Genomic DNA, 20,288 nt, shown 5'->3' on the forward strand with positions numbered 1-20,288 from the left:
ACACCATCCTTGCAATTTCATGTTTAAATTTGCTATTTTTAATGGTTTTGAACTGTGCACACGAATGTACCGCTTAGTAAATTGCTTGTTTTTGTTCATTTTATCATTAATTAAAGTTTTGGGAGTGCATTGCCCTTTAGCGGTAATTAGGAAGACAAGATTTCCAAAATCTTCATTAAAGTCAGACTCTTTTTGATGAGCCACAGAGGCAAGACTATAATTCTGCACTTCTACTGTCCCCTTATAATTAATGCATGGATAATCCGACCCACACGCTTCCTACAGTAAACATCAGATTAACAAAAAAAGAATGAAAAATAATGCTAAAGGAAAAACACAGGCAATCCTTCAAGACATGACATAGCAGACGCTCATGTGATGACCTTCAAATATGCCTTCTGTCTGGATATTTGCGTCATTATTTAATTCAGAGACAGTAGTGCTGTTACAAGTGAAACTGCTTTATTATTGTCAGTGTTTTATGACTTATTAAATCAACAGCGCAGCAATAAGCATCTTTACTTGAACATGAATCAGAAGGGATTTGTAGAGATTGGGTGATTTTCTTACAGCTGAGATATTGTGCTCTTTATGGTGTAAGTCAGCTATCTGCACAGACATGACATCGGTCTGCCATTAGTCACAGGCTGATGTGACTAATTCACACTGCCACAGATGAGCTTGATTTCTATGAACAAATATAACTGAAATGAGCGGGGGACAAATCATTCACAAATGTGTCCGCTAATTCACATTCACTAAAAAGTTTTCGTATTTGCAAACAGCAATTCACATACTTATAATGTAATTCATGTTTACAAAATATGATTTGCAAATGTAAAACTGAGCATTTGGAGAGAATGAATGTTAAACAAACTTTGAATAGGGAATTAGATGATCATCTCCTGCCTTCAGGGGTTTTGAAGGGTTGCGTCATCCCTGCTTTCCAAAGCAGTTTATAGAATAAAAATTTGCTATTGAGCTGTTCACGCTATATAGCGGCTGGAAACCCAGTAGAGTCAGTAGATGTGTGTCCAAACAAAAGCCTGTCTGCATTTATTGTGTTTGATTTTAACAAAGACCCGAGGGGGTTTCAGCGGGGTCTTTTGGAGCTTTGTCTCAAGAGCGCCTTCTAGAGGAACAAACTGAGTCATGCACACTACTGAAAATAGGATTGAGTGAAACTATACTGACTTTCGAATTAAACAATTACTTGTGGGACAAAGGACTTGAAAGGAGTCTTATGAATTAGACACAAATCTTCATAAGTAATATGATTTTTTTTTTACCATTCAATTTAAGAGTTTTTATGTATATATAAATGAATACTTGAATACTTAAATTGATCAGAAGTGACAATGAATATGTGTAGAATATTCTTTTAAACAAAATGTATCTCGGTTTCCACAAAAATATGAAGAACCATGAATTTGAAGAAATATGAAGAAATGTTACCTTAGCAATATATCAGCATGTTAGAATGATTTCTGTAGAATCATGTGACATTTCAGACTTGAGAGAGGGCTGCTGTAAATGCAGCGTTGTATCACTGGAAAAAAAATAATTTTAAAACAGAAACAGGTATTACAAATTGTCATAATATTTACAAATATTTCTGTTTTTATACGCACTTTTTTATCAAATAAAAGAAGCCTTGGTGAGCATAAGAGATGGCTTTCAAAAGCATAAAAAATCTTATGGTCCTCATTCTTTTGAAGAGTAGTGTAATCAGTAAATCAATCAATGTGAACTTTCATTTGTTGTTTTTCCCCCACAGAAAATGACCGGCCCACCTCTCTGGTCCCAGACCTCATCGATTACAACATGCCTCTCACTGCCACCTATCTAAAACAGATGAAACTACAGTGCATGAACACCAATGAGCAGGTAGGTTCAAGCCAAGCAAGTGATTGACAGGTACAAAAGCACAGAGATGCTTTGTTTTACAATCCTTAAAGAATTGTCAGTTTGGTTTTGTAATCACAAACATTGAAGTTAAAATAATTTTGTTTTGAAGTACTGTTTCCATTCTGTGAGTTTGCTGACAGCTCCTAAACCTGACTTTTAGAGACAATATATGATGCTTAATATGCCTCAGTATCTGGGCAAAGAATTTAATGTAAAAGTCACCCAGCTCAAAGGAACTGCGACAAGGCCTCATGGTGCAATGTGTGGTTGTCACGGTAAACTCTTATAGAAATGGTTGCCTCAGCAACAGTATATGTGATGCCTGGAATAGCAATTGCTGGATGTGTCTGTGGGTCACTGTGCTATATAAATGGGGTGATGGTAAATACACAACTCCCATCCTTGTGAAAGACAGTCCCTTATAGCACTCAAATACACTGATGTACATGGATGTAATTGTAAGCTGAAAATAAAAAGCATGTATGTAGAGTATCTTTAGAATAGCTAAAGATATACCAGTGCACATCACTGGGTCAAATGAATTTACAGCTCCCTGTCAAGATTTTTCTCTTCCAGGATCACTTTAACTTTAATGTCTGCATCTCATAACACAACATAGTATAAATTATAGTGCAGTTAAAAAAGCTTGCTAAGATTGCATGCAAAGCGTGAAATGTACAGAGATGAATCTGTAGGGCATTTATTTTAGAAGTATGTACCTGTGACATGCTACTGTACATTAACCTTGTCCAGCTTCACCGAATCTGACCTCAGGTTAGAGACATCAGCCGTGCTGGAGAAACAGTTTTATTATTATTTATTATTATTATTTTAAAATTTAGGAATATTTTAATTTAATATAACATGTTCGAATAGAACAGACATTCCTATACAAGTAGGAATATACAGTATATACTAGTAGGTATCCTACAGGCCTGTGGGTAGGGGGCGCCATTGTACCAATCTCTATGAAATAAAAATAATCTGTACAATTTGTTGCTTGGAGTTGGATGATTTTCCACTGCAGAAAAAGACAAAATACATTTCTGGGAGGTTCACTGAACAACATATTTTATCTAGAATTGTTATATTTGTTGAAAACTATCAGTCCCCCATATATAAAAAAAAGACAATATTTGATGTAAATAAGTAAAATAAGTATACATAAAAATAAGATGTAAAAACTGACGGCACTGTTTTTTCTCTTCATGTCGTATGGCAATCAATCAGATAGCACAGATTGAAGATAGTTTAGAGTGTGTTATTCTATTTTATTGCATCTTTATTTTTATGTAATTCACCAATCTATAGGATGTGTTCTGGGATCAACATTCCTATCAACCAATCAGATTTCAGGGCTAAAGTTAGGATTAGGGCTGCAGTATGGGCTCAAACAACATTCTTATAAACAAATCATTTCTCTCAGATTATTAGGTTAAAGTCTTACCTTCTGACAGCACACCAACAGGCCGTCTGTTGTTCAGTGACTGGCTGATGCATATTGCACTTTCTCCATCTGGCATGCTCAGTTTTATTTGGCTGGATTTACACAATTTCTGGAGTGGGGGCACAGGATTTTATTTTATTTTATTTATTTTTTGTTAGTCCTTCATTAGACAAAGGTGCTGTGCTGATACAATGAATCCTGTTGAGGATGCAGTAATCACTGGATTTGTCGAAGTATGCCAGGTTAATTACATAAAAGTTGTGACCCTGGCCCACAAAACCAAACTTAAGTCGCTGAGGTATATTTTTGGCAATAGCCAAAAAAAAAATCACTGAATGGGTCAAAATTATCGATTTTCCTTTAATGCCAAAAATCATTAGGATATTAAGTAAAAATTATGTTCCATGAAGATATTTAGTAAATTTCCTACTGTTACTATATCAAAGCATAATTTTTGTTTAGTAATATGCATTGCTAAGAATTCATTTGGACAGCTTCAAAGCAATTTTTTAAAGAATTTCAAAATTTTTTTTTTGCACCTTCAGATTTCAGATTTTAAAATAGTTGTATCTCGGCCAAATATCCTATCCTAATAAACCATACATCAATGAAAGTTTATTTATGTATAAAACTCTGAATCTACCTTAAGACTTAAGGTTTTTTGGTCCAGGGTCACATTTGCAAAATAGATATCCACTTAGAGGACAACTGTATGTTATTGTATTATTTATTTTCTGAGCTACACTACCATTCCATTCCATGCCATACCATTTGTGGTTGGTAAGATTTATTTATGTTTTTGAAAGAAGATATGATCCCCAACGCTGCATTTATCAGATTTTTTTATTTTGTAAAATGTTATTACAATTTAAAATAACTGTTTTCTATTTTGATACTATGTTTAAAATGTTATTTATTCCTATGATGCAAAGTTGAATTTTCACCAGCCCTAACATTCTTCACTATTAACCTTCGGAAATAATTCTGTTGTGCTGCCATGACAATTGTTCTTCAAGATTCTTTGTTGAATAGAAATTTCAAAAGAACAGCATTTATTTGAGATAAAAAAAATTGTAACAATGTAAAAATATTTCTATTAGGCCTGCTTTTGATCAATTGAATGCGTCCTTGCTAAATATAAGTATTAATTGATGATTTAAAAAAGGAAATACTGATCCCAAAAGATTGAATGGTAGTTTATGCCTTTCTCTTTTGTGTCTTTATACCTGCGTCTGCATTGATCTTTTCTTGTCCCTGTCTTTTCCCCCCTCTCTTTCTCATTGCTCGTGTTACTGATGCTCCACTTGGTACCTAATGGAGTCAGCAGCGCACACATCAGCCCTCTAAACAAACCTCAGAGGAATCAAATTTCTCACAAGACTAATCTATGAATCACATGTATCCATGTTTACAGTATGTGCATGTGTGTATGTTTGCACATGCTAGTGTTTTGATTCACAGCTGCACAGGAGAGCATTAAATCACATTTACGAATGAACACCTGACATGCTCGATGAATCTGTTGTGTTAAATCAGTTCATTTGTGACCATTAGCTCCTCCGTGGGGTCCCAGGATGTTTTGTGTCAGACCTCTTTCCTGTTAGCAGTGCATTGCTGAAAACGGGAAGTGACAGTTTGGAGATGAAATCTTCTCTCTCACACACGTCTCCATCTGCACACCTGCATTTCTCACCTTCTCTAGAGCACCACTGATGATTACATTCTTCCAGCCTGCTCTACTCTTCAGGATACCATGGAAACAATAAACACGGAATCAGGGACACATCCTGTAGTGTGGAGTCCGGATTTGTTTGTTTGTGTGTGTGTGTGGGGAGAGAAAGATTCTCGGTAATGGGATGCTAAATAAATTGAGCTTGTTGGGAATTACTTTTAATTGTCAGGGCAAGCTGAAGTATGTTAATAAATACAGCTGAGAATGGAGTAATTTAATGCCCAGGTGCTTGAGGGTCTTTTGGATAAACAAGGAAATGTTCTAGTTTAGGGTGTATTAGTGCAGAGGGGGATGGTTGGATAATGAAAAGAGGGGTTTGTTTGTGCTAAAAATGAGGAAGTGGCACACATGGGTGGGGGTGGATGCTAGTCTTTAACACAGCGGCTAGAAGATTAGCATTTGTATTTTGTAAGGTTTTGATCTGAGCAGATGGGTGGCACAGGGTGTATTATGGGTTTTTCTGGACTGGTTGGGGAGGGGAGGCGATGAAGAAAATGTTGATGCTAACTTTACCAGAAGCACTAAAACCTGCTGCAAATCATGGTGAACTTTCTCTCAGCTTCATTGTCATGACAACAGCGGAGGTAGAGAGGTGTGTTCACGCCTATAGCGTAGGTGAAGGCAAGGGTCACGACGTAATTTGCTATGCCTTCAGTCTGCTAAACATGGAAAGCGCTTATTCTGACATACACACTGTGTCAGCATGAATAGATGATGGAAAGTATATTTAAAATAAATTCATGCCGAAAAAATATTTGGTCTTTGATGATAATTAGTTTGGATTAGAACACACTGATGAGAAATATTTGCACAAGCAATGCAGAAGCAATATTATTAGAAGAAAAAAACAACATCCAGGAAGGAGTTAAGCTGTAAGAGCTGAATACTTGTAAAACTGACAGTTTTTCCTTAGCTTTCAGAATTTGAACTTGAAGTAAGTAGCTTGATATAGTCAGAATACGTTGTGCTGTAACATCATGTCATAATGAAATTAGTTTCTAAAAAACAGTCAGTACTTCAATATACTTTTACTATGCAGGTTTTGCATGCTATTTTATATTAATAAATACTACAACCTGTTATGGTTTGACATTATTTGTGTTTTCTGTATATTATTGTTAAAATAAATACTTTTGACATTTTATTTAATTTGCTTTTTAGTAGTTATATATATTGATTTAAATACTTTAGTTTTAGTCATTTAGTACTTGAACTACAAATTTCAGTTCAGTTACTTTTTATTTTACATTTTTCATTTTATTTTTAAGCTTTCTTTGAATCACCAAAAATTTTTTAATAGTTGGTAGTTTTAGTTAACACCGGCAAATGAACACTGCTGTGAAAGCATAAATACACTATGTGGATTTTTACACAGTTCCGAACTCTAAAGACAAAAATGTGCATGCAGTGAACTGTTTGTACTACAAGTTGTTCTGTAATTCCCAACCATAATGTGTGATTCCTGGTGAAGCAATACATATCTTATGCTCTCCTCATGGTGTGTGTGCATCTTTTGGGTTTTGGTTCCAACAGGGTTAAAAATAGCTCCCTTCATAGTCACTAATTATTTAAGAGTCTCCTCCTTCTGTCCATTTCCACCCCCATCCCAGAATGTGGAGTTTCCTCAAGAAAGGACACACTGGGATGATAATGGACTGATGTAAAACAGAAAACTGTTTGTTAAGTGAGGTGTTGCTTAATTTACATCTTATATATAGCAGTATGGATGAACCAAACAGGAAGTGCAGGAAAGAGAATGTTTATTTTGACTCAAGTTTGAGGACTCTGGCTGTCTAGATGCTGTGGAGGAGATGTGGGAGAATCTAGTGATGTCTAGGTGATAGTGGGGTGGGTAAGCTTCATTTTGTGCACAGAATATCCTGAGCTCTCTGACTCCCCCCCCCCCCCTCTCACACACACATACAGGATGAGAGTTCGGTAAGCAGTGAGGATTTGGACATGGCTGAGCCCGCGTGGGTCTCTACTGAGCGTGCTCCAGCCGCAGAGCCCAGCAGCCCCACCGCCCCGTACACAGAGAGGATGCCTACACCGCCACAGCCCAGCATTAAAGAGGAAGAAGGTATGATATCTCTCTCTCTCTTTCTCATTCACACTGTGTTTACGTAGCTGTACATTTCATTGAAATAACAGCCACCTTTTACGGATGTTTGTCAGCATTTATCAGTGAAGACTTTGTGCTTGTGAGAGTCTGATAAGTGTCTTGTAAAGCTGATGTTGAAGAGGTGCCTGAAGGCCCATTATAGCCCTTTTCCCGGCACTCCAGCCTCTCTCGCTCTCTTCCATTATGCTCTGGACAGATGCCGGTTAAATGGATGTCTGGGGTATGCGGAGCCATGCCAACACAGCCTTATTTTTTCATGTTGGTCTGTATGTGAAATCTTCAGTGTGAAGTTCTATAAGGTATGCCGTCCACAATTGTCTGGGCTTCTGTGATAGATAGATAGATAGATAGATAGATAGATAGATAGATAGATAGATAGATAGATAGATAGATAGATAGATAGATAGATAGATAGATAGATAGATAGATAGATAGATAGATAGATAGATAGAAAGACAGAAAGACAGAAAGACAGATAGACACAGATAGATAGACAACAGTAGACAACAGTATACTCAGTATATATATATATATATATATATATATATATATATATATATATATATATATATATATATATATATATATATATATATATATATATATATATATATATGTGTGTGTGTGTGTGTGTGTGTGTGTGTGTGTGTGTATACAAACAATTAGAAAGTGCAAACATTATAGGCAAAAGTACATATTACATGACAAAGTTAAGGACATACTGTATTCTATATGTAATCTGACTCAAATCTACATATCTTCTGTATCACCTGTGTTATTGTTATTACTATGTAAGCAAAATTTTACAAATTCTAATCGATATCTATAGATAATATAAAAATTGTCATAAATAATATAATAATCTCTAAAGCAGAATTTATGGCATAATATTTGGCCAAGGCTCCCATATTTGCAGATGAGGGTAAACAACTGCAAGGCTTCAGGGTTGTTGACCCTGCCCCCATTTTGAATTGAACACACTTCCTTCTTTTCACCAGCACTCGCTCCCTCTGTCTTGTCTATAATTCAGCTGAGTGCAGGGGGCTGTGACGGTGTATGAATGGGGCAGGAGAGAAGAATATGAGGGCAGGGGGAGGGGGACGTGGAAATGTTTTTTTTAAAATGGCTGCTAGGACAGTTAAGGGTCTTATTGGGTGGTAGAAAGGGAGGAAGCAGCCTGGGTTACTTCTTTGTGGGCTAATCCCATGTAATCTTGCTCTAAGGGGGCTGCAGGGAATGGTATGGCCACACACACTGACGCGTGTCCACTTACTTCATCATAAAGAGAGAGAAAGTGACTATAGGGCTGTGCACATGCTCAGTGCACCTTACCCTTGACGGACAGCTTTAGAGGCTCCTCTGGGAATTATCCTATAGAGGGACGATAGTATTTTAGGAATGGTGGTCAGATCTGTGATCTTGTAAGCTTGTCTGGGTTAACTTGTTTGACTTATCGCTGTCTCAGAACCAAAGTAGGAATACTGTTTATGATTGCACTTATAAAATTGTTAAAGGTGCCATAGAATGCATTGATAAAATATTTCTATGATGTCCCCAGAGTGTGTATGCAAAGTTTGATCTCAAAATACCCCACAGATAATTTTTCATAGCTTCTTGAAATTGCCACATTTAGGGTATGAGCCCAAAAGCTCTTGTTTATGTGTATGCCCCCTTTAAATGAAAATGAGCTTGTGCTCCCGCCTCCCTTACAGTTTTGCCAGGTTCACGGTTTTCCCATGGAATTGGGCTACTTTAACACTGTTGCCACTGGTTGCTTTTCATGTCCACTGGAGGGTTTTGTTGCCAAAACCAGGCTACCCTGTTCCCTCCTCAGAAGAGTACAGAGCTTCAAGAGCTCATGCTTGCAGGCAGACCAGTGTTACAGTGACATGTTACTGACCTCAAATTGCTTCGAAACGCAATTTTCAACTACCACATTCCTATTCACGATCATTCTGGTAGTATGTGAAGGCAGCATTAGTGAAAAAAAGGCAGAGACAATGATAGCTTTAGCAACATTAGCCTTACAGAGAGCCAAGAAGCTCTTCTGGAAAACAAAATATGATGTGTGATGCTTACTATGTCTGGACATTTGAGCACAAAGCACTGGTATCGATCCCTTTTTCAGAAGCAATCCTTGCACAACCCCAGCGCTTAACTGACCCAATGTTATGAGGCAGTCGAATCCGGTGTAAAATGTTAGCACAAAGTATAGGATTTTTCAGGTTTTTTTCCACTACATTTTCTTCGAATATAATTTAGAATGACTGAATCAACCTGACATGAAGTTAACAGTAAAAGTCTTTTAAGATTAAATCAGTTAGCAATAGTCAGGAAGGTTTTTTTCTTTTTTTTTCCGAAAGAAATGACTACTTATTCAGCAAGGATGGATCAAATTGATCAAAAGACATAGTCGATACATAAAAAATGCTGTTTTGAACTTTCTATGCATCAAACTATTAAACTAGAGACTTCTTTGAGAAACATTAAAAAATCTTACAGAGCCCAAAGGTTTTTTTGTGTGTGTGTGTGTGAATTTATAAATTATAAATATTAATAAAACACACTTTTATAAATATTAATAAAACACACTTTTAACAGGTATACACATTTGTAAGTTTCTCTTCCTGAAATAGGGACTAAAAATACTGCCAATTTATCCGTTACTACACAGATTTTTGTCGAATCAGATAATTACTAGTTTATCCAAGTCCTTTTTTTTCTTCTATTGTTGAGGGATACTGGAATACATTGAACTCAGATATAAACTTTTCACATACTGTTCTTCTTGTACTATATAGTAGAGAAGGGTGAATATATATATATATATATATATATTATACACAGTGATTATATATACAGTGATATGTCCCTTCCAAACTTATTGTTTCAATGGGAAATATCAAGAGGTGAAAAAAAAACCTTGACAACACTGTTTATGTGGAGCAAACACATCCAGACTGTCTGGGACTGGTTTAGATATAGCTTTTACTCTTGTTGTTATCAGACACACTTTTGTGGGCTACCAGTACTGCCCCTTGATTACTCAAATCTGCTTTGTAATTTCAATGTCTGCAGTGTCTAGTGTGGCTGTTATGGGATGTGTTTATGATCCGCTGCCTGTGTTTTGCAAAATAATAAGGCTTTTACCCCATGCTGTACTTTATATAAATGTGACCATGCACTAATGGATCCCTCCCTTGACTCACAGCAGACTAGTGTGCTGTTTAGAGCCATGCAGGGCAAGAGAATGATGATTTAACCCACACCCCATCATCAGAGAGGAGCCGTCCTTTTTGTTGTTTATGTCATTAGTTCCTGACGTACTGTATTGTTCATTTAGACCAATCTCTTTGTCCACGTAGAGGGCCTCAATGTCTCATTGGATTAGCTAATGAATAGCCGAAAATATGACTAATTTAAAATGATTACATTATTGAAAGTAATTTTAAAGGACATATATAAAGGACATATATTTCTTGCTTTAAACATCTTCAATATATATATTGAAGCAATTATTTATTTATTTACCTTTTTTGTAATGGTTAAAAAAAAATTAAGTTGTTATTATTAAAACCTTATTATTGTTTCTAAAGTAAATTAACCTTTTTTTTAGGAATTTTTATTCTACTGTTCAAAAGTTTAGAGTGAATACGATTTTTTATAAATTAATACTTATATTCAGGATGCAAAGTGACAGTAAAGGCTTTATAATGTTATAATCTTCTGTTCATCAAAAAATCCTGACAAGAAAGGTACCAGTTTTCTCAAAGATATGCAGAACAAGAGTTATTTTAAATTGTAATAGTATTTCTGGTTTACCTTATTTTTGATAAATAAATGCAGCCTTGGTGAGCATAAACGACTTGTTTCATAAACATAAAAAATCGTATCAATCCCAAACCACTGAACAGCAGTGTACATATTTTTACTGGAAACAAGACAATAAAATTGCATAACATCTCAGTTTTTTTTGTGTACAGTCAATAATCCACAGGGGTTTAGCATGTCACATCTGTTCTCACACTCTACAGAGCACTGACCACCACAACAGTCAGGCACAAGAACAGTTTTTTTTCCCGCTGGCTGTATTCAGCCTGAACAATTAAACTTTCATAATTATACATCACAATGGACATATTTATACAGAGAATCCAAAAATATGTACACTTGTAAACTGCACACTTTGCAAATATCTGCAGATTCTGCACACTTATAACACATCTGTACATTTATCTAAACATCATATATTAGTGTTATATTCCATCCCTAATGTGTTATTTCTATGTGTGTCTGCACTATCATGTACATGTATGTCTGCAGTATGTCTGCACTGGAAGCCCCTGTCGTCAAGTCAGATTCCTTGGTAATAAAGCTCTTCTGATTCTGATTCTAATCCTAAAAGAGTGGACAAAAAGGGTTCTTTCTTTTTCATCTTTTGCCTCTTGACCTGTAAGCTCTGTTTTTCCGAATGCTTCCTCCTGTCCAGTCAGAAGACTCTGGCAGAACCACACACCCATCTCATCCCAGCCGTCTCTCTCTTCACCTCTGCTGCCTTCCACTGCTTTGACAGTTGACCCCAATGTCCACACAAACACCTTCACACAGCACACTCTCCTTCCTCCATGAGACACACACTGACGCACATACAGCTAGACCCCACATCCACATGTGTGACTTTATGAACACGCATTCAAACATTTCTTTCTGTGTCTGTCTCTCAGATGATTCCTCTTCAGAGAATGGCAGCACAGCGAACGGTCTGCCTGCACTGACTCCGCCTGGCGGTGCTGCCATGGCGACAGGAGGAGTTCCTGCATCTGAGGGGGTGGTTCCATACGGAGAGGTGAACGGTAATGGTGCCGCAGCGCCACTGGACTTCAGCAACACTTCATCGTCCTCTTCATCGCAGGAGGGACAGCAGCCTGTCAACCTGAGCGACAGACTCACACTCGGATCCTACACATCTGACCCCAACAGAAAATTCCCCGTCAAAACTGAGTACGGTAACAAGGTATGAGACAACATTTTTCCGTATTATTCTTAAGAATTGTAATGTTCAAATGTAAGGTAATAGTATCCATAATGGTGTTCAGATTCTGACATACTGTTTGTTGTACAGTCCCCTCAGTACAGCTCAGGAAGCTATGACTCTGTCAAGACGGAACTGAGCACGTGCGGGGAGGACATGACCCCCGGCCGCTCACAGGTCATAGATGATGATGACGACGATCACGATGACCATGATGACAGTGACAAGATAAATGACGCCGAGGGCCTGGACCCTGAACGACTTAAAGCTTTTAATGTGAGACTGATTCCCTTAACTACTTTATCGCTCATATTTCTTATAGTGGACATCAGATTTGGTATTTTCTAGCTGTTAAGCTTCAGTTACCTACATAGCTTATTTTTGGAGGTACAGTGGAGTCCAAAAGTCTGAAAAACACATTTGACAGACTGGGATTCAAAAACAGTGTAATCTTTTTAAAATGTAAAGCAAAGAAATGCAATTTACGAAAAATGAATAAGAACAATTTATTTATTTTGAGCTGTTCTTAAATCATGGTGGTCTGGATTGGGACCAAAGCTAAATCTATTCAAAACATTTATGTTAATTGAAATACAGCAGAAATAAAATAGAAATATTTGGCGAAAACTCAAACTAAAAAGTTTTAAATGTTGCCTTGGTAACTAGGTTTGGGTTCTAAAATTAATTACTGGAAATAAGTAAAAACCAAAATAAGACTGAAAAACTAGTTTAAACCTAATGAAAAAAATGTAGCACTTAAATTATATTAGTCTAATTAATATGATCGTCAGGTTTTACACAGACTGGTGGAGTTCATGCAGCTTGAGAAAACAAGTATGAAGACATACAGAAATTCTTATATTGACTTTTTAATTTCCACCTTTCTCTCAAATTGTTATGCTGGTAATATAAATTACATTGAGGGAAAAAATCATTTGAATAAAAATAGAAACAACTCGGTGCCCTGCTGAACCCTAATGATTATTTTCTTCTCAAAGTTGAAGTAAAAGTTTCTCCAGTTACATTTCTCTTCCCTCTTCATGCTTACACCTTAATGACAAACATCAGATTAAATTAAATACAATTATTTTCCTGTTATATGCTCTATTCTTTTCTATTTCATTTGTTGGACTGCTCTTATATTTCTTTGTTTTCAGATGTTTGTGCGGTTGTTTGTGGATGAGAACTTAGACCGGATGGTTCCAATCTCAAAGCAGCCCAAAGAGAAAATCCAGGCCATCATCGAGTCCTGCAGCCGCCAGTTCCCAGAGTTCCAAGAACGTGCTCGCAAGCGTATCCGAACCTACCTCAAATCCTGTCGCCGCATGAAGAAGGGTGGCTTTGAGGTAGGGGAATTAGGAATCATGGGAATTTGCTGACAAACAAACACGCACATCTGCCGTAATTAACTGTGCTATGACAATACCACAGACAATCTAAAATGTATCAAATCAAATTCAAGCTTGATTATTTTTCTGCTACATATAGCAAACTACTGACCTCTAGTGGCTGATACGGTCACAGCCAGTCAATTTTTAACCCTGGTACTTGAGGACCACAGCACTGAACATTATTATTTACCAACTCTGATTCAACTTATTAGCTCCATGACCTTATTTTGGACTTATTTTCTGCATCTCATTTGAATTAAATGTTGTAAAACAGGCATTTCGGGAAACGATTGTACTAGTAGAGACAAAGAATTACTGAAATCAAATGTTTTTTTGTATTTTTTTACTTGAATGTATATGAGTAGTTGCAACAAGAAGGATGTATGTCTATACTGTTATTTTCCCTTTTAAATGATCTTTCGTTAACTTTTTAATAAAATATCCATTTGAATGAGTTCAGTTCCAGAGAAAGGCTAAAATAATACAGATTTTTACTACAGTTTAAATTATAATATGACTTAAAAACAACATCCTACAAGATTAGAACATTGTAAGAAATTCATAAGGTGGTGACCTTTGCTTTCTGCCCTCTCCGATGGCGTCAGACACGGCCCACACCCCCTCACCTCACCTCCGCCATGGCTGAGAACATCCTTGCAGCAGCATGTGAGAGCGAAACACGGAATGCTGCGAAGAGGATGCGCCTTGACATCTATCAGGCCCATGTGAGTGCATGTGGGCACTGATCTCTAGATATTAAATCAAATTGAATGCATTCCAAGAAAATGTTGATTGGTTTTTAGATTACTTGGTGAGATATCTGTGTCTTTCTTTGCCTTATCGCTTCTCTTTGTCCTTCCATTTTGTCCATACAGGATGAGTCATTTGCAGCAGACAAGCCTAACTCCAGAGATCCGGCTGCTCTGGCTAACTCAGGCTTCACACTGGCCGCCTCGGCCTACTCCCAGGACCAACTCTACACCAATGGTGGACTTAATTACAGTTTCCGTGGATACGGGACCATTGGCAACAGCCTCCAAAACAATGGCACAACACAAACCAATGGTGGGTGAAACACATATTGTAATAACCCTATTCCAGTATTTTCTATAGATCTACTGGATAACTATTTTATATATATGTCCCTTTGTTTTTTTTTAGGTCCCACTGATCTCAGTATGAAATCTTTGGCATCCAACAGCACGTCCTCCTCCAGTTCAAACAGTCATGGTCAGGGCGGAGGGGGCGGAGGGGCATCTGCCCAGCTCAGCCCGCCCGAGGTCACGGCTGTTCGGCAACTGATTGCGGGTTACCGTGAGTCTGCGGCCTTCCTGCTCCGCTCTGCTGATGAGCTTGAGAACCTCATACTGCAGCAGAACTGAGAACTGCACACAGGCTGGTGCTGCCCGTCTCTCTTTAACACACAAAAATGCACACTATGACAGGAAAGTTACATGTAGCTATGTGCACTTAAACACATATACACCTAAAGCCCATAGGCGGAGTTTGACACCACTTAGGGGGAGCAAAATGGGGGGATCAGAAGAAGCGGTGTCTGAAACGCACATACAGGGTAAAATATTAAGAACATGGTTCACTGGCCATGAACCTGTAATTTGCTAATTTTTTAAAAACATAACACAACATTTTATTTAAATGTAAATTACTTATTATTATTATTATTATATTATTGATTTCAGTAAAAAGCAAAGCACAGGTCATTGTTTCCAATATTTATATGAAACGCTACCTCTCATAAAAACTTTAAAGTAATTACGGGGTTGTTAGATAAAAACCTTGAGGTGTAACCATGAATAACTGGTAACTTTATCTGGAACGCCAACATAAAACATGGATTTAATTTTAACCTTTTATTGCACTGTAGTAAAATGTTAAAATAAAAACCATGTATTATGTTACCATTCTAAATAAAATGACCAGCCAAACTGAACTTGTATTTGGCACTTGGTAAGTATTATTTTTTGGCTGAAACTATATAAGGTGCTTTACACAGACTTGTTAATGCACATAGAAGAATAAACTGCAGTCACTAGAATCAGTGTTTAAGGCACTTGAAGTATCTTGTTGATTCTTGTGCACAGCAAACAAAATTTATTGACACAGAACAGAAAAAGGCGAATTTTGCCCACAACAATGTAATTAATAAAAATATCATATATTTATTAATATAATTTAGTAAATGATTTAATTTATTAATGTATTTATGAAGATAACTTTATTTCTAAGCTTTACAAAATCAAAAATAAAACAGTTTCAGACACTCGAATCCCCCCGATATCCCCCAAACTGCCTATGCTCTTTCTATAAACCTACCTATCACACATTGCTCATGACAGCTTTATGTCCATGATAGTGTCTTTATCAAATTTCCTTACCTTTGAGTCCAGCGAGGTTTAATCCTTTTCGGAGGGCTGAGATGTCTTGTTAAACGTGGTTTTATGATGAGATGATCAGAACACAAAGCAAGAGGTGTCTGTACTCACAGCAGCATTGCAAGTGTCTTGCACAGAGCACAATCACACAGTGAGAGCTATCAGTCCACCACAGAGAGTTCAGACTTTTCAGACACACACACGCACACAAAAAAAACAAAAAATAGCTGTAAATTTAGGAGTGATGCCCAAAACCTACACAGAATGATGTCATCTCCTGCCTAAAGTTTACGCTATGGCACAAAATACATAGATTAGGTTCCTATATGTCAATGGCATCTTGTTTTATAGAATTTGAAAAGTTCCTCAGATGTATTAGTTGTTCTTTTACCATAGACATATCCACACAGCATTTGCTCCAGATTTAGCCATTTTAGATATAGAACAGATCTAAGAGAAAAGGGTTTTTGTAAGATCTCTCTTCTTCTGTTCAATGCTAATGAGGTTTGGGGAGAAGGTGCAATGTAGATGATAATCGTTAATCGTCGTGTGTTTTCATTCAGAAACACATTAACAGATGTCTTTTGTACATATATATATATATATATATATATATATTCCTCATTCAAATTTAAGAAATTTCATCCTAGCTTACACATGCACACTTAAAAGACTGCGAAAATAAATGGTCATTAGTGGTTGCAAAAAAAAAAGAAGATGCTGAAATTCTATTGGTTGGGAATGTTGGACATTATGCAAATGAAGCTGTGCTGAGTTGAACACTTTGAACTTAAATGCTTGATTGCCTTGGCAAACCTCCATGCACTGTAGGAAAATTACTCACAGGAACACGAGCGACATTGACCTCCCAGACAAGAGGGCCGTAGATTGACTTGTTAAAAAAAAGGAAAAAAAGAACAAGGACTGCAGTCCCCATGCTGCACTGCATCGAAAACACATTCTGTTAAGTTGTGAATGCTGCTCTTTTTTTTCTAACCTCATGACTGAGACACTTTCATCTTCACAGGGACCAATCAAAACAGAGGGACTTAACATCTTATTGGCACAAATTGCTTTATATATATAGTGAGTTTGAGAGAAAGGACCTAATTATTAGCAGAAGGGAAACAACGGTGACATCCTTTGCTTTCAGTCAGCAACACCCAAGAGCTTAAAGAGGCATTGATTGGTGGACTAAGGTAGCATCATCCGCAGGAACCGAGTGTAGAACATTGACGATGCATTGCCCCTCAAACACCAGCCTCATTCTTCCTCCTGCCTGCATTTTCTCATGTTCACAAATGCCATTGTTAAAAACTGTATTAAAAAAAAAGCAAAAGACAATCCTGAACAATTGTGACTTGATCCCTCGGAAAACGGCATAGCGTTGTTGTGTTGGGTCTCACTCTGATTCTCTAGCCTTTAGTGGAGTGGTGACAATACAGGGCCTTCAAGTCTTGTAGCCATAGCTTGAACCGTGTCCTCACTCTGCAACATGATTATGCGGAACAGAGCATTTTCCTCTGTTTAGCTGCAAACATTCTTTTTTTATTATCTGGATATATTTATTTCTGTCTTGCCATTCCAGTTGTGCTTTATTTGTTGTTTTGTGTAACTTTTTTATTTAGTAAATTAAATATATTTTTTGTTGACTTTTTCTTTAAATACTCTGGTTGTAGAACACTGAAGGGAATAGATGTTGCGAGTCTCAATATTCCAAATGTAAAACATGCATCTCAGATTGGTCTCCAAATGACTGAATACGACATCCAAATGACACAATTTCTAAAGAGAAAAAAGTTCTTCAACAGCTTAGTTACAGTTGATATATGGCTCAAAGCCTGCTTATTACCTCTTACTTGTTACTCATTGAAATAGATTCATTGATAAACAAATGAAATTATATGTGCAGGATCATTAGTTAAGTTATATTCAGATGTTACACTTTATAAATGATTAAATTGGTTAACATAGTAGCACTTTACAATCCGCGAAGGAAAAATGTTTATGGGATGGAGCCTTGAAACCGACTAAATGATCCTAAATTATGAAATGCAGCTGATCATTCTCAAGCCATAATGTTCTGTCTTTATTTGCTTTATATTGTAATAATTTGTTCCCTTACACCATGCAGGAGAATGTGAACCCGTCAAACATTGGGCTTTGAGTTGAGGAAAGAAAAATGTGTCTGGGCTTATTCTAATTATTTGGTGATTGCAAGAAAGCGAGCATTTGAATTTACTCAGACCATAAATGTGTTGGTGTACTGAGAGTTCGAAAGTTGTACCAGGTCATTGATCTTTGTTTGCTCTGATTTTTTGCTCTTTGTTTTGTACATTTTGTTTCTAAATGACATTAGAAGTGTAAGCTGTCTGGACATCTGAGGTTGGTGAACACATGACACATGAAAAGAAAAAGGAAAAGGAAAGAAATTCTACAACTTTTTTTTTTAACCGTGCAGCTAAACTCTGCAATCAAATGTGGTAACAACCATTGCCTGTGATATATTTTAATTTTGTGGTGCTTTGTAATATTATTATGATTATGGTATTTGATTTGTTTTTAATCCTGTACTTATTAGAAACTGTAGGCTGAAGCTCAGTTTCTCTTTGTATACCAATGTGAAGCTTTGTATGATTTCTTTCTGGTTTTTTGACTCAGTGGAAGTGTGTGATGTTTACATGTACAGAATTTAAGATTTGTTTTGTTGTTGCTTTAATTTCTGTTGTTGTTGGTTTTGTTTGTCCTAGTAAAGCCCTGCCTATCGTCCTGTCGTGATCCCACAATGTGCTTTTTACTTTAAATCAAATATGAATGGAGGAGAACATGGACGTGCTTAACTTAAACCACAGTAAAGGCCTTTGCACACTTTTGTGCATCAATCTCTGCATATTTATTTTCTCAAGTTGCTTTAATCCATGCAAATGGTTTTTAAAGACAATTAAGAACATTGTGTAAATTGCTTTTGTTTTTTTCCTTTGTCAAACAACTTCAGTTTCACATCCAGTGCAAAACGTTGTCTGTGTAAGGGCCTTTAGACGTGTGGTTGTCACTACTGATGGTAGATGCCGAGGACGAGAGAGAGGAGGGACTTATCATCAGCTCAAAGGGCACCACTAATTTTCTTCTCCACAAATGTGGGAGTAAAATGCCCCCTTACAGTAGTCCCCTAGTTATTTATGCTTGTTCTAGAGAAAAATCTAAAGACAAAACTCTTGATGTCATGTCATTTTTTTATATTATTGGGAATATAGACTGGGGCATTGTGTTTCGGTTGGGGCAGATTCACCCAACTCATAAACCAGCTGATCTGTGCTCTTTGACCTCAGTCAGAAGCCTCCTAGTGAGTCAGAAAGCCATTCCCCTTGCACTGTTCTTATGTACGGGACACATGCAAACCTCAGGAACCCTTTGGATCTGTGTTACTTTTTTTAACCAGGTCTCTACGTCTTGGCTGACGAGTCCTCCCTCTCTCCAATATCAACCCGATTATATTGGATTTGCTATGTATGTGTTTTGTTTTTTTATATATATATTTATTGTGATTTCAAAGTGAATCCAGTACATGTGGCTGAATATTTGAGTTCTTTAGAAAAGTGTTGATAAACATAATTATATATATAAATATATGTGAACCGCCTAAAAGATGGAGAATATGGCAGGTGAAATTCAATTCTGTTTGTTTAATGTAAAAACAAAGAAAAGAAGAAAAATGAAAAAGCACAGGTGGGTGAATTTCCTGCCTTTTACATATCACTTTGCCGAGAGACTCATTCTAAGACATTTTAAAGTTTTCAGTGTGGTGTCATCGCTGTGGTCAGAGAAAGCACCTGCAACCCGAGTTGCTCTTTCCTCCAGAGCTGTCTGAATAAAATCTGTGAACTGAAGTCACATTGCAGTCTGCCTTTCTTTCAGTACCCATGATCTCTGTTTTCTTGTCCTATGTCACCAGAATGAAGAGCAGGTGTTTTTGTAGCTTTGTTGTTTTCCCAGAGCAGTATGCAATGTAAAAATTGAAGCACTGTTAAGAGTTCCTCAGCCCACAACACACAGTGCTACCATTTGGAGAAACTCTAGACTGCTTTAATTGGAGCCTAAAACGTTTTCCTTATGAAAGCATTACTGGAAGAACTGCGGACACTCTATTAGAGTTCTTGCAGAAACTTTTAACGGTTTTGAAAACTGCCATTTTTGAAAAGAGCCTAGAAATTCTGAGAGCCTAGAATGGTTCTGGCAGCGTCTGAAAACAGTGAAACTCCATAT

General features: G+C 36.9%; 1 protein-coding gene across 2 annotated transcripts in view; it reads left to right on the plus strand.

Moving 5' to 3' along the window:
• Positions 1–19,912, plus strand: part of nol4la (nucleolar protein 4-like a) — a 43,548-nt gene extending 23,636 nt beyond the window's left edge. For both annotated transcript variants that reach the window (XM_026270304.1, XM_026270305.1), the window contains exons 4-11: positions 1,778–1,887; positions 7,014–7,167; positions 11,934–12,223; positions 12,332–12,517; positions 13,399–13,587; positions 14,238–14,357; positions 14,508–14,697; positions 14,794–19,912. In XM_026270304.1, the coding sequence (XP_026126089.1) occupies positions 1,778–1,887; positions 7,014–7,167; positions 11,934–12,223; positions 12,332–12,517; positions 13,399–13,587; positions 14,238–14,357; positions 14,508–14,697; positions 14,794–15,014 (1,460 nt within the window). In that variant the 3' untranslated portion in view covers positions 15,015–19,912. The remainder of the gene's footprint in view (positions 1–1,777; positions 1,888–7,013; positions 7,168–11,933; positions 12,224–12,331; positions 12,518–13,398; positions 13,588–14,237; positions 14,358–14,507; positions 14,698–14,793) is intronic.
• The last annotated feature ends 376 nt before the right edge of the window (positions 19,913–20,288 follow it).

Source organism: Carassius auratus, chromosome 8 (assembly GCF_003368295.1).
Source record: "Carassius auratus strain Wakin chromosome 8, ASM336829v1, whole genome shotgun sequence".
NCBI classification, from domain to species: Eukaryota; Metazoa; Chordata; class Actinopteri; order Cypriniformes; family Cyprinidae; genus Carassius; species Carassius auratus.